The 13,054-nt window shown below is 38.8% G+C and overlaps 1 protein-coding gene across 1 annotated transcript in view; it reads left to right on the forward strand.

The window, feature by feature from the left end:
- The window catches only part of ARHGAP10 (Rho GTPase activating protein 10), a 138,533-nt gene that overhangs the window by 106,316 nt on the left and 19,163 nt on the right, over nucleotides 1–13,054 (forward strand). The window contains exon 20 of the mRNA XM_063156749.1: nucleotides 12,214–12,376. Within this exon, the coding sequence (XP_063012819.1) occupies nucleotides 12,214–12,376 (163 nt within the window). The remainder of the gene's footprint in view (nucleotides 1–12,213; nucleotides 12,377–13,054) is intronic.

A 13,054-nucleotide genomic window follows, 5' to 3' on the forward strand; every position in this document is an offset into this window, starting at 1 on the left:
TTCGGGCCAGGTTTCTTTTTAAAAGCACGTTAGCAGTCGAGAAGCTTCTTGACTGCACAGAAAATGTATGTAGCAACCACCCAGAAAGGGCTGTAAGATATATAAATATTGATAGATATAATAGCTGAAGAACACACACTGCGTTTGATAAAAATCTTTATTTTGCCTTCTAGTAATTAGCTGTACTGAATTCTGATAGTGCATAGATTTTTCCTTCCTTGTACATGGCAATTAGATGATTAAACCTATTTGCAAACAATTCAAAGATTATATTTACTACCATGAGGATCTTTGTTTCCTGAAAGACTGACTTGTATCACAGATTATGCTGTCTGTTTTTCTTTCAACTTCTTTCTTCTTTGCTCTGTGGTAAGCCAAGTACTAAATTTTCACTCTGAAGTTTTTTGACATCCTAGTTTCTTAAGTAGAACTGGACCTAATGGGGAACTCTGAGCTACTTTGCTATGTGGCCTAGACCCAAAGTTCTTATTTCAGCAAAATGCAGATTTGTCTGAGATTTACATTAAGACTATTTCCCATGGTTTTTAGCCTTCTAAATTAAGATTTGGGATTTGTTTTTTAGTGGTAGGTTGGTTTTGATTTTGGTTTGTTTGTTTGATTTGGTTTGGTTTTGGGTTTTTAATGGTTTTAAATTTTTTTTTTATTTTGTTGGGTTTGGGTTTTTCCTAATCTATGGAAATTGCTTTCTTCTTTCCCCCTCACTCTCTGAATGAACTTTACAGTGAATAGCAGTGCAGAAACTCCTGTGACTTACAGTCTCAGCTATGTACAAATGACTTTTCATTGCCTCTCTGTCTCTCTATGCAGGCAGGGAAAGACTGTTAGCTAGAACTGGAAGTTGTTTATCCCGTTCTAAACATGTCATAGGGTCTTTATTTTCCATTTGGGCAGTCAGCATCTATCAGAGGAGATTGCAGTTTACATTTCTCCTAGAGGGCAATGCAGATTTAAAATTTTGTTCCCTTACAATTTTATTTAAATTTTAATGTACCTTTCTTGTCTCGTAGCAAATGCAACAGGTTTGGGATTTCTTTTGTTTGTTTGATGCATTCTTTTTCTTGTATTTTTAGTGCCAGAGACTTAGAGATTATTAAACCATTTTTGCAGGGCTGTTAGAGCAATATGGGAAGAAAAGTCCTGTGTAAGGTAGGCTGTGTAATGCAGCCCATCCAGGATGAGCAGAGAATCAGCACAAGTTGCATAAGTCACACCTGGAGTTGAAAAATGGGTCATGTGTAGCACTTTGTCCAATGACAGAACAACTTGTTTTCTAAACCAGAATATACATCTTAAACCACAGGGCCTGCTGATGCCTTATTCTCTTTGAATACTCTCTAGGTGCCAAAATTTCTTCTTGGCGCGTACATAGACATAGCACATTAGTGTTGAAGGGGGGCTGCATTGTTCTTTTTTCAGGGAATTTGTGTCCTATCCCCTCACTCTGCAATCATATAGGGTGTTTTTGATAGCCTGCTGCTGCTGCTGTAAATTAAATACTATATTTATAGTGATTTAGAAAACAGATTCTTCTGCAGAATTTGAAAAGAAATAGAAATTAGAACAGCTACTTAACCCTTCAAAACTTTGTGCTAACTTATATTGCCCTTTGAAGTATTTCAGGACACAGTTATGAATGGTATGTTAGTGTTGAATAGAAGTAGCTGGTCTTGGTTTTTTGGTGGGGATTGGAGTGAGACAGTGTCTTAATTTGGGTGATAAATTAATTTCCATGAATTACTATGTCATTCAATTAAATTACTTTATCAGAGTAAATGTGATGCGTTTAATGGCTACATAGCAATATTCCCTCTCCCTACTCCTCCCCCATCCCTTCCTGCCCCAAACACAAGTAAAAAATCATAAACTTCATTTGGAATTACTGAGCAGAAAACCTGGATGTTAGAGGAAGCCTTGGACTTACGAGACTGGTCTTCAGGGCTGAAACAGCCCAGAACTGCAAGGTTGCAGGTGTGAAACCTGGCCTTGAACTCTTTCTATTTCTGACTTTGCTGCTTGGAAGTGTTTCTGTAACCTGGCACGTAGTAGGGGAAATGGAAAGGAAAGCAGCTACATAGGCATATCAAAAAGCCATAAGGCCCTGCAACACTTGCTTACAAAGCTATTGTTAACAGCTGAGCAGAACACAGCTATGCTGTCACAAAATAAATGCACCAATGTTAGTCATAAGGGGAAGATCAGGATGACTGCTGTTTGCCATGTGGAATTTCAGACAGTTTGTATTTCATCTTGCTGCAAGAGTAGCTCCTGCAATTCTATGTGATTCATCACAGCTTTTCCCACCTGATGGCTCCAAGTAGGCTGTGTGCTATACAAACTTAAAAGTATTTTTGAGCTACTGCCAGTGAAGGTAAAGCTTTTTCCTATGTAATTGTGGGTCCTGTTTTCCTATCAGAGTTGACTTCTGCTTGGAGAGCTTTGGGTCCACAGAAGGTACTTTTTTCCTTTTTTTTTAAGTGATACAGAATAATTTTGGTGCATACTTTGCATGCACAGTATACATTATCTGGTCATTTTAACCCTGTGAGTAATCTTTTTGCTGTAATGCTAGCAAAAATCAAATTTGTGTCATGATGTAGTAAACATCTCCTAACTTTACCATCTCGTTGAATGAGGTGCATCAGATCTTCATGGCTGGCGTGAGAATTGCCTTAGTTCTATTGCCAGTGCTTGTCTGTTTTCAGTGTAAGAAATCTAGAGGCTGTAGAAATGTTCAAAGTAAACACATCCACGTGTTCACACACATGCATAGAACAGGAGTCAGGGGGCAGGGACGGGGAACTTGAATAGACTTAAAACTAGAATCTGAATTGAAAGAAGGAACAGGATCAGTCTTTCCTTGAGGCCAGACATTATTAAAAATCTCTGACCTCCTGTAATAATCCTTCATCTCTTTAATTCTCTACCTTCTGCACACAGACATACAGGGGCAGATAATGCTGTAAGAAGGCCAATTTGGCATGCTAAAAGCCATTAATCCCAGGCATGGAAGTCACTGACATATCTTTACTACATGCCAGCTGTGCCCTGGCCAACCTCTACTGGTAAAAGTAAATTCTTTCACCCAGCACACAAGAGTGTAAGTAGAGCAAGGACTTCAGCTCTTCAGTCACCTTCCTATGGATGAGAACATGCATTGCACTGAATTAGGGGTTTCCTCACATGCTCTTGCTTCTCTTCACTGGTGACAAGAATAGCAGAGATCTTGCAGGGGAGAGCTGGTGAACTTTTTATAGGCCTGATATGCAAGTTAGAAAATATTCCTCTTCTTGTTTTGCTCCCACTCTATCAGTGTTTTTGATTCAGTCAGAAAAAAATGTCTTCTTGTTTGCCTGTTAGCTTCTGGAAGTTTTTGTCCTATCTGCTCTTCTTTTTCTCTCTAATTTTCTGTTTTCTTCTTTTAAAAGTGGCACTTAGTGCAAGGTGAATCACATTGCTGTCGCTTCTTTCCTTCCCAGCTGTTTTTGTGACTTGCTGAACCAACAGGGAGATTGAAGGCGTTCTTAGGGGAGATCAACAAACCTGTCACCTGGATGTTCAATTGAAACAACTGACAAAACTTCCCCTAAGGGCTGCTTATCTTGTTTTCTGTAGTTTTTTCAACAAGCCATGGGTATCCTGCTTGATCCATTCCTCTACTGAAGTCACTCCTAGGGCAAAAGGAGAGAGGTGAACAAAACGAGAAAGGCGGCACAGCCAAGCGTCAGCAGCACAGTGAAAATATTTCAGAGCGGCTTTCTTGTGAGAGACCCATCAGATACACAATGTGGTAGCAGTTAGTCCTTGTCAGTGGACAGGTTGTGGAATTATTGGTGAGAAACTTCTTTTAAGAAGTCATAGGAAGTGACTGCACATGAAACAAGCTTAATAGCAAGAGAAAAGGAGACAACAGCATGATGTTATCCCTGTTTGACAGCTCAGGGAAAAAGCTTTTGAACACCTTACATTTTAGGGGTGGAAGCACCCTTACAGACACATCTTCGAGCTTCTTGGTGCCTGAATTGCCAGCCAAACAGAAAAGGAAATGGAATAATATTTTCATGGACTTGGAGTTTTTGATGGTATTTAAGAAGTGCTTCTGACTTAGGGAACTTTTAGGCCTGGTGATTGTACCCCTTCTTGGTCTGCTCTGGTTTTTCACAGTTCTCATTTTCATGGATTAAACTAGAGGGAACACCCTTGTATGTTTCACTACAGACCTGGACCATAGGTTAATGTTGCCTGGGCTGGTGGAAACCCAAACTCAGTGCTACCAAAACAGCTATGGAAGCAGTTGGACAGTCTGTTTATCTTAGTATTTGTCAGGATTTTTAGGAAGTAGCTTCAGTTCGTTGTTGCATTTTTCAACCATGAAATTGGTTGGCATCTGGCCAGGCTGGTAAGGCTGGAGATCATGTGTGGTTTCCTGCCAAGCCAGCTCTGGTAAAAATGAGTAATTGTTGAGTTTAGATACTGCTCTTGTTATCATGGTGTACACAAATCAAAAGAGGAACCCCTCTGCAGGCTTGTATCTGATTTCTGTTGTTTCAAAATTTAATTATGTGAATTAATTAACATCCCAACATTGTATCTGTAACTGTCTTGAACTGTTTTTCCACAGCATGAGGAATAAATGGGGATTCTTTACCCATTTTAGTTTTAGATTGCTCAGTGAATGGCTATGTGTTTTTTGGATTTTATTGATGTGAAATAATTTGAGCAGTATTTCTTCTGATTTTGAAAGGTGGCCTGCAGCAAAGGGGATATTCATTAAAATAATTGCTTAATTTTTACAGGTTAATTGTTTAATGATACTGGGTAAGTGCATCTCTAGAAAGATGCTTGTTAAAAATTGAACTTTGCATTTTAAAAATGGACAAAAAAATCAAAACGGAGGAGACCAGGACAGGATGATGGTCCCCAAACTCCACTTGCCTCTAATTAACTTGCAGATGAGCATATTTCTTTCCCTTTCCTAACCCCAACTCAAACACCTTGTGGCCTTTTGACTACAATTCTTGAGTTGCATCATCCAGTCTTGAGGCAAATTCCGTCTAGCACAGCTTCCTCCTTTTTCCTGATGTATCTGAACCATTATGGAATTGGAGAAAACAACCTTGCTGCAGGAAAGCTACTTTGAGCCTAACACATGCATGCTGCTACATGCACACATTTGAAAAATATATGAAAGTTTGTCTTTATCTAGGAAAACCTTTAGTCAGCTCAAATAATTGTGTTAATTATTTTGTCTGAGAGAAAAAAAAGTAGCTTGCTGCATGTGTTCTTGCTGCATGTGTTCTATGTGACAGCATGAAACTGATGGGAATGGGGGTTGTCTGCTGTCCATTTATTCTGCTGGCTTGAGGCTGGATGAGTCTCTGATGTCTAAATTTATGTAAGAACTAACTGCATACCAGGGCAGGGCTGTTTTTTATAGGGTTTGCTACACTCTGGGTTATTAATGGGTACTTTTGGGTAATGGAATGTGGTAGTACAAATCTGTTTTTCTGAGTTTTTACAGGAATCTGACCTCCAAAATACCCATTATTCAGGAGCACTGAAATAATTCTCTTGTTTAGTTTTAGCATTCACTATGGTTACTTTTTAAACCAAATTATAGGTCACTAATAGCTTGCAATCACACTTTCACCTTGATTTGGAAACTGCTTGTTTAAAAAAGCAGATTCTGTGGTCTGGAGGTAATAAACAATTGACCAGTTTTAGTGGCATGACAAATGAAAGTACACAGCTTCTTAATTTACTGAGAAACAGATGACTTGGCTCCATTAATTCAGAAAACTTTTTAAAGTTGGAAGAAGTAGAAGAATATCTGAGTCCCCCTGGTGTTTCCCTACCACAGGATGAGTGGTACAGTAAACAGTGAATAAAGAGGGCAGCCCTGCACCTAGAAAAGGCTCTTCTTGACTGCAGATTTCTCTGATAGCTATCACAGAAAACTTTCTTCAGTGGACTTGCTTCTAGCTTTCCAGGAATGGCTGAATTCTTTCCAGACTAGATGGTACATCATTTCATGGGATCATCTAAAGATTCATTAACTGTGTGAGGAAACTTTGGTTATGCTTTTTGTGCCTATTTTCTGTAGATGCTGAAGATCTAACACATGGAACTAAATACTTACTTAATCAAGGATATTTATGATACCAATATTTTTTTCTGTCCCCGATCTGAGATTCCTATTAAAATGAAAATATAGTACATACCCATAAATTAATGTAAGAGCAAAGCTACTTTCTACTTGGTTGAACTTCTGGATTATTGTGGGGCATGAGCTATTTATGGGGAAGGAATGTTTGCTGTCTCAGAGTGGGATGCAGCTGTGATGCTGATGGGGGAGGATGGGTGGCTGCACAGAGTGCAGCTGCTGCTTCCCCACCTCCTGATGCAGAAAATGGCAGACTTGAAGGTGGCAACAGGGATTTCGCAGCATCTTTAATTTACTCTCCTCAGTAATTGTCCCCATCGTCCCTTGTCTATGACTGTTTGTGTCAAAGCTGAGATGGATTTTTATCCTCTTATTTTACCATAATTTGCCCATGCAATGACCATTTAAAACATATATGACCCTGCTGTTTGGTATATTCTGTGTATCTCAACAGAAACAGTTACATATTCCTAATTTACTCCAGAAAAATTCTCTTTCATAAACTGTTCTCATTCTCTGGTTACCCTTAAACTCTAGACATTGGTTGTACTGTTGACATTAAAGATTAGTCTTGCTTTTAACATTAAAACATGTAATTCATTAGTTTACTTAAGCTGAAGTTGGAAGAAAACTGTCTCTTAAGCAAGTAAGTGATAGTGTTAACTCTGTGCTTTTCGTGGTCCTTAATACAAATGCTTTTTTTCTTATTTAGAATTCTCAGAGTAAAGTAAGGATCTGATTATTGACACTGCCAAAGTATTTCGGGGGTTTTTTTTTCAACTTTGGATGCCAACAAAAAATATTCTTAGACTAGCCAGATGGAAAAAGGAGAAAAAAAGGCAGTGGGGAGACATGTCATGCTCAGTTAGGTAGAAGCTTAGCTCGGATTTCTGGTAAGGAGGGTCTGAGAGCTTTTACTATCTGAAGTTCCTTCAGATAAAAAGCAGAAGGAATTGAAGGTTTTATGTATTTGCTGCATATGAGGTAGGTGTGAGTCTGTGCTGGTACTTTGGGGGTATCTTATTATGAGAAAGTGTGACATGAGGCAGGGAAGGGGGGAAGAAGGAGGATATTTGGGTTAGAAACTGAGGGGTTAGTAGTACCAGCTAGACACACCAGTAAATTGTTAGGGTCAGCCTAAGATATTTATTATTTTCAAGATGGAGCTGGTCTGAAGCATGAACAGCCATAAAGGCAGAGCAGAGGCTGTCTGTTGCAGAGGCACAGTGAAAGCTCAAAGGCTTGGATGAGTGTTGTGATTAGATCAGTGAAACAAGAAGTTCATTTACATGACAGTTTAAAAGGATCCATGCAGTCAAAAAATTTAAATAGTATGCAAAAGGTGGTGAGAATGTGAAACAATCTCTTGATAGTAAAATTGGATCTTACACCTATTTGTGTAGGATGGGGACAAGAATTGTAGAAGCAGCTTCATGGCAGCTCTAGAAAGATGGCCAAGCTGAAGGCACTCAGAGCCTTCCCACAAATATGACGAAGGGAAGGTGAAGAGTTGATGGCTGGAATGTTGACAGAAATTTGTGAGATGTCATATAGACTTACTGCTTTTGTGCTGAGAACTCTCATGTCCTTCATCTGTTCAGGCTCTCTTTGGCACCCAAAAATGAGTGTAATATGAGAGAAAAAGGAGGGGGATTGACATTTTTAGAAGGAGAAGGTGAAGGCACCAAGAACACCAGACTGTATGCTCAAAGAATAATATAAATGAGCTTTAAAGGCAGTCACATCTTGCATGTTTTATAAGGTAAGAGCTTATTAGAATTCAGGTGGTAGGAAAGACGAGTAGGAAGTTTCTGGAGCTCCTCTTTGAAACGACCTGTCAGTCCAATGTGGCAGTCAGCTTTTTCATAGGAGTGGGAGACCTGACAGTGCTGCTCACTGGAGAACAATGCTGGAGATAAAGAGGAGTGAGAGGAGAGAAGTGGTAAAATATACTAGACTATCAATATTAGGAGCCCCTGACTTCTGAGGTAAAAGGAAACCCATAAAGCTGATTCAGTTCCAGCAATGTCCTTAACATGCACTTGAAGAAACAAAACATGTCAAAACTTAAAAGCCAGGTCTCCAGCAGCTTAGGGTCTTTACTGGTTCTACAAAGCAAACTGCAGGAAAAGGGCAAGGGGATGGAAAATGGGGAAACAGCTAGAAGTCGATGTATGTTACAAGTTCTGAAGAAGTGTCAAAAAGAACTTAGTTATGATAATCAATGTGTAATCAAACATAGATGTTCACAGGTAGGTCTGTTGCTAGGTGAATATTTTGAATAATGCAAAGTCACCTAACTTGTCTGAAAAAAGGTCTCTGGTCATGAGGTTCTGTAGCTTGGCAATGTCAATTTTTAAAACATCTTGTAGCTTGCTGAAGAAGTTTGAAGCAACTGGAGGAATGCTGATGATGTAGCAGTATTTAAAAAGGTAAATACAGATATTTGACAATATATTTGCACATGAGACAAAGTTAGGAGACTTGCAAATAATAACAGACAGTAGGATTATGGTTGTGTGCTAAGCTGCGCCCATTCAAACAAAATAAGTGTAGTTGTATTGAGAAACAAATGTAGAGATTTTAGAGGGAAAACATAGCCCAGAATTACAGAAAGGAGCATATCCTTGGAAACAATGACTCTCCTAAGTCTGTTGGTCACAGAGGCCAATCAACTCATCATATTATTAACTTACATTAATGGCTAAAACAAGTGCCAGCCCTGGATGTACAAATGGGACTGATGAGTATGGGTAAGCAGTGGAATTAATGCTTAATGTCATTCTGATGGAACCACAGCAAAACCCCATAGAATCACATCTGATGTAGCCTCTTCAGAGAGAACACTGGGAAATTCTAACAGCTTCATAAACCAGGTATGTGATTCCACAGCTGCAAAATCCCTCCCTCCAGTAAGAGATTTGGTGTAAAACTTAAAAAGGAGATCATTGAAATACTGTCACACAGCACAGAAACCTGATATGAGAGGCAGTATAATAATTAGTAGCGCATATTACACGGGTCATGCCTGAAAATAAAGCCTAACAAAGTGAAGGTGCATGCATTGATTGGCAAGTCTGTTAATTAGTAACCAATTGATTCTTCATTCCCTTTATCGTCTGCTGATGTTTTCAGACAATGACTATTTGGAAGATGTAGTTTGACCCCAATATGAAATGGGCATTAATCAAAAGCAGGTTATTAAGCTGAATGAAGAGATAATGAGGCACAGTTCTGTTGCCTCTGCCATGCACAGGGCTTACTGTAATTTCTTAAGTTAGCAGAACTTTTGGCACTGACATACAGGGTGAGGTCTTTGTGCTGTTGCAATCATAGCAATGACCCTATATTTTGAGGATTTAGGTTTGGAGCATATATTGTTTTTAATAATGAAAATGTGCTAGATGGTCATTAGTCATCTGTATTTGCAGTTATACAGAATTGCCTCTTCCTGAATAAAAATATTGTTTTACTTTAAAAAGGAAGATAACTGAAGACATCAGAAATGTGAAGTGTCTTTGAACACGTTTTTAGAGGGTTTTTACTTAATCCCATATAATTTAGCAGGCGTTTTCCTGTTTAAATACCTGATTTGTTTTTACTGTGCAAAACCCAGTCTTAGTTTTGGGAGTTCAGTGCAGTACAGACTGTGAGAAAATACTGGCTCAGGAAGGAAGAAGTAAAATTTGAGGAAAGATTTAACACACAGTTTAATTTAAGATAATGTCAAACATAATTGCCTGTATACTACAGTCTCCAGTGTTGACTCTGCTGTGCGTGACTGAAGTGTTCAGTGTTTTGGGGTTGAACTGCTTTTGTGTGTTCTGGGAAACAATTCAACAGAATATCCTCTGCATTCTGTGAGGGGGTGCTGTGAGCTGGTCATATTTGTAATATTAAGAACCAGATTAATATTCCTTTCAAATGTGTTTTAGTAATGCTGAGTGAATGGTTAAGGTAAATGTGACCTTCTAATATGGTATATGTTGTTTGATAATCTGGACTGTGCTACTATTACTGCTTTGGAAGGAAATTGGGATGGATTAAAAGGACTTAACTCCAGTTCTAAGGAATTTAGAAAGTAAGGTTGCAGTACCACTGTCTGATCTCTCCGATGTTTATCACTGTGACACAATACATCTGCAAATTAGATGTAATGAATTAGTTTTACCTGACACTCCTGTGATTCTCATGTTCTGTAAATGTGTAGCAGCAGCACCGTGGCCTTGGTGCAGTGGGGAGGTGCCCGGTGAGCAGGATTGCCACAGTGCAAGTGACTCATTTTCCCAGGTAATGTTCTCCTCCTCAGAGCATATCACACTTTGGTGCTACGGGCTAATTTAGATCCTTAAATTAGCAGCTGCTTGGGGAGAAATTTCCAGATGATCACTTTTATCATTTCACTGTTTTCAGTTGTATGTCATTTTACTCTCTAGGGAAGTTGTTCTCTCAGAGCTGCTGGGAGGGGATGGGGGTGAGGATGAGATGGCTGGGGAAGCAGCTGAGGGCTTTGCTAACTCTGAGCTATTGTAGCAGAAGAAATTGAGGCTGTGACAGAGTTATGAGGAGGATTTTTTCCATCAAGAGTGGCTTTTCATTGTCCACATTTGTTTTGCTGTGGTGTTGAACTTTTCATTAATTAAGAAAAAAATCATAAATTAAATGATTGCAACAGTAATGCTTAGCTTGATGGAGTAGAGTTAAGCTCAGTTGTTCCCTGAGCAGATTCTAGTTAATTTAGAAATAGAAAGTAATGTTGTACAGGACTTCATCTTGTATATTACTATGTATGGGACATATAACTTGGTAAGACAGCATGATATTTGAACAGCTTTTGATTGTATTGTTTTGATGCTGTGTTAGGACATAGTTGTTAATTTTCTTTCCCCAAAAACTTTTGGCCCCAAAAGAGCAGAACTCTTTTACAAAGATGGTGAAGACAGTGGTATCTAATGCATGCTAGCCTTTTCTGGTGGTGTTATTTGGCAGGCTTATGGGTTGTGTTCATGAGTGCTATTGGGAGTAAGATGGATGGAGGAAGGGATGCAGGGAGCCTTGTAAAGGGTGGCTGGAATTGATCCTTATTACTGTTAAATATTAATATATTGAAAACAGCTACAGGCCCCATTTGAGACTGCTGGCTTAGCTGTGCTGGATACTTTAATGCTTGCAAACATCCTCATTTCATGCACCTCCTTTCAAATTTATGAAATGTACAGCTGATGTTTAAAAAATAAAGATTGAAAGGAAAAGGCTATGTGGGTGAAGGTGAGCTTTTCAGTGAAGAATGTGCTGTTTGACTTGATGTGTCAGCATGGTTTGCAGTGACCACTCTGACACATTGGTAACTTTATCTTATGGTCCTAGGGATAGGAATGCTATTCCTTTAATGTTTTCCTAATCAATCATATTTGAATATGTTGTCTCTCAAGTGATATCCGAAGATTAGCCTAAGAAAACAAGTAGATCAGAATACAGTGAACTCTCTTAAAATAACACCATTAGAAAGGAGTAATAAAAGTAGCATTTTTGGGTATTGTGTGTTTGTTAGAGATCTGTTGCTTATTCTGACCTTTCTAAATGTCATTGTTTCATGTTTGAGAAGACTGTGCTTATTGTATTTGAGAGCACTCATTTCCTCAAATGTATGTTAAATTATCTTTAGAGACTGTTTTGAGGGTGATGTGCAAATGTGCATAGCCTAAACTGTTTTCTTATCAGAAGTGTTGCCTTGGTCTAAAAACACCTCCCCAAAATTTAGCATTTCATTCACATAAAACACAACTGAAAAGGGACTGGGAACACAACACATGTTGTATGTGAAGAAAGCCTGGTGAGAACAGTGGGGGGGAAATTGTGCAATGATACCTTTTGGGGAAATACTGGGAGATTTCTTGTCTTCCAAAATACCCAGTGGAGATGGAACAGAAAGGTTTCTTCTCTTACATATTTCAGGGCGTTATCTCCAAGGCAGACTATTTGGCTTTATGAGATAATTCCTTCACTATCCTGACTTGTTCTCTCTTTCCTAGCTGACAGTCACAGCTCTCCCAGAGAAGACACCCCAACTGGGAGCATGGATTCTCTTTCTTCCCAGTCCCCAACACCTGCATTCTCCAGCAGCCCCCTTGGCCTCTTGGACGAAAATCACCTTATCATGGACAGTGGAGATCTTGCAGGCTGGACAACAAATCTGTAAGTAACTGAATATTAAGGATGTTTCCACTGGTATGATTGTGAAGCACATTTTCCTTTTCAGTTTGGTGAGGAGTGATTTTTAGAAATTGCATATAATTGTGTTTGTTTTCTTCTGCTACAGAAAGAGGTGTTTGTGTTGTGGTGGAGCTTAGAGCCTACTTGAATGCCTGTAGGAAAAATGTTCTATTGAAATCTACTTCATTTTCCTGTTACCTGTTAAACATTTTAAATGGTTTTAATTTTTTTTATTTAAGCAGTGAATATATAATTTATTCTCTATATGATGTTTTACCCTAGTTTTATTTCAAGAAAACATTAGGTACATTTAGATGCCATAGTGCTAAGATTTTGGGCCCAGCTTTGGGTTTGGATAAGCACTCTGCAATGAGTGTGTGCTCAGATGCTATTGTCTAAGAACATTATTATTTTTAATCTCTTCTTAACAAATTAAGTGCCTGGTTTCCAATGGAAGTGCAGTCTGTCACGTTCAGTAGATGCTGTAAGTGTTCTGTCTTTGAGCATGACTTAAATTTAGCAGAAATTGACGTCAAAATGTTAGTCCTGACTCTCTAATACGTGTTCAGGTTTGATACACAAAAAGCTGACCATAACTTGTTTTTAAATCAGAGTTGAACTTGAATTGAATTCTCTGGTTTGCTATTCATTCAGACTTTA

The sequence above is a fragment of the Melospiza melodia genome, chromosome 5, assembly GCF_035770615.1.
Source record: "Melospiza melodia melodia isolate bMelMel2 chromosome 5, bMelMel2.pri, whole genome shotgun sequence".
In the NCBI taxonomy this organism is placed as follows: Eukaryota; Metazoa; Chordata; class Aves; order Passeriformes; family Passerellidae; genus Melospiza; species Melospiza melodia.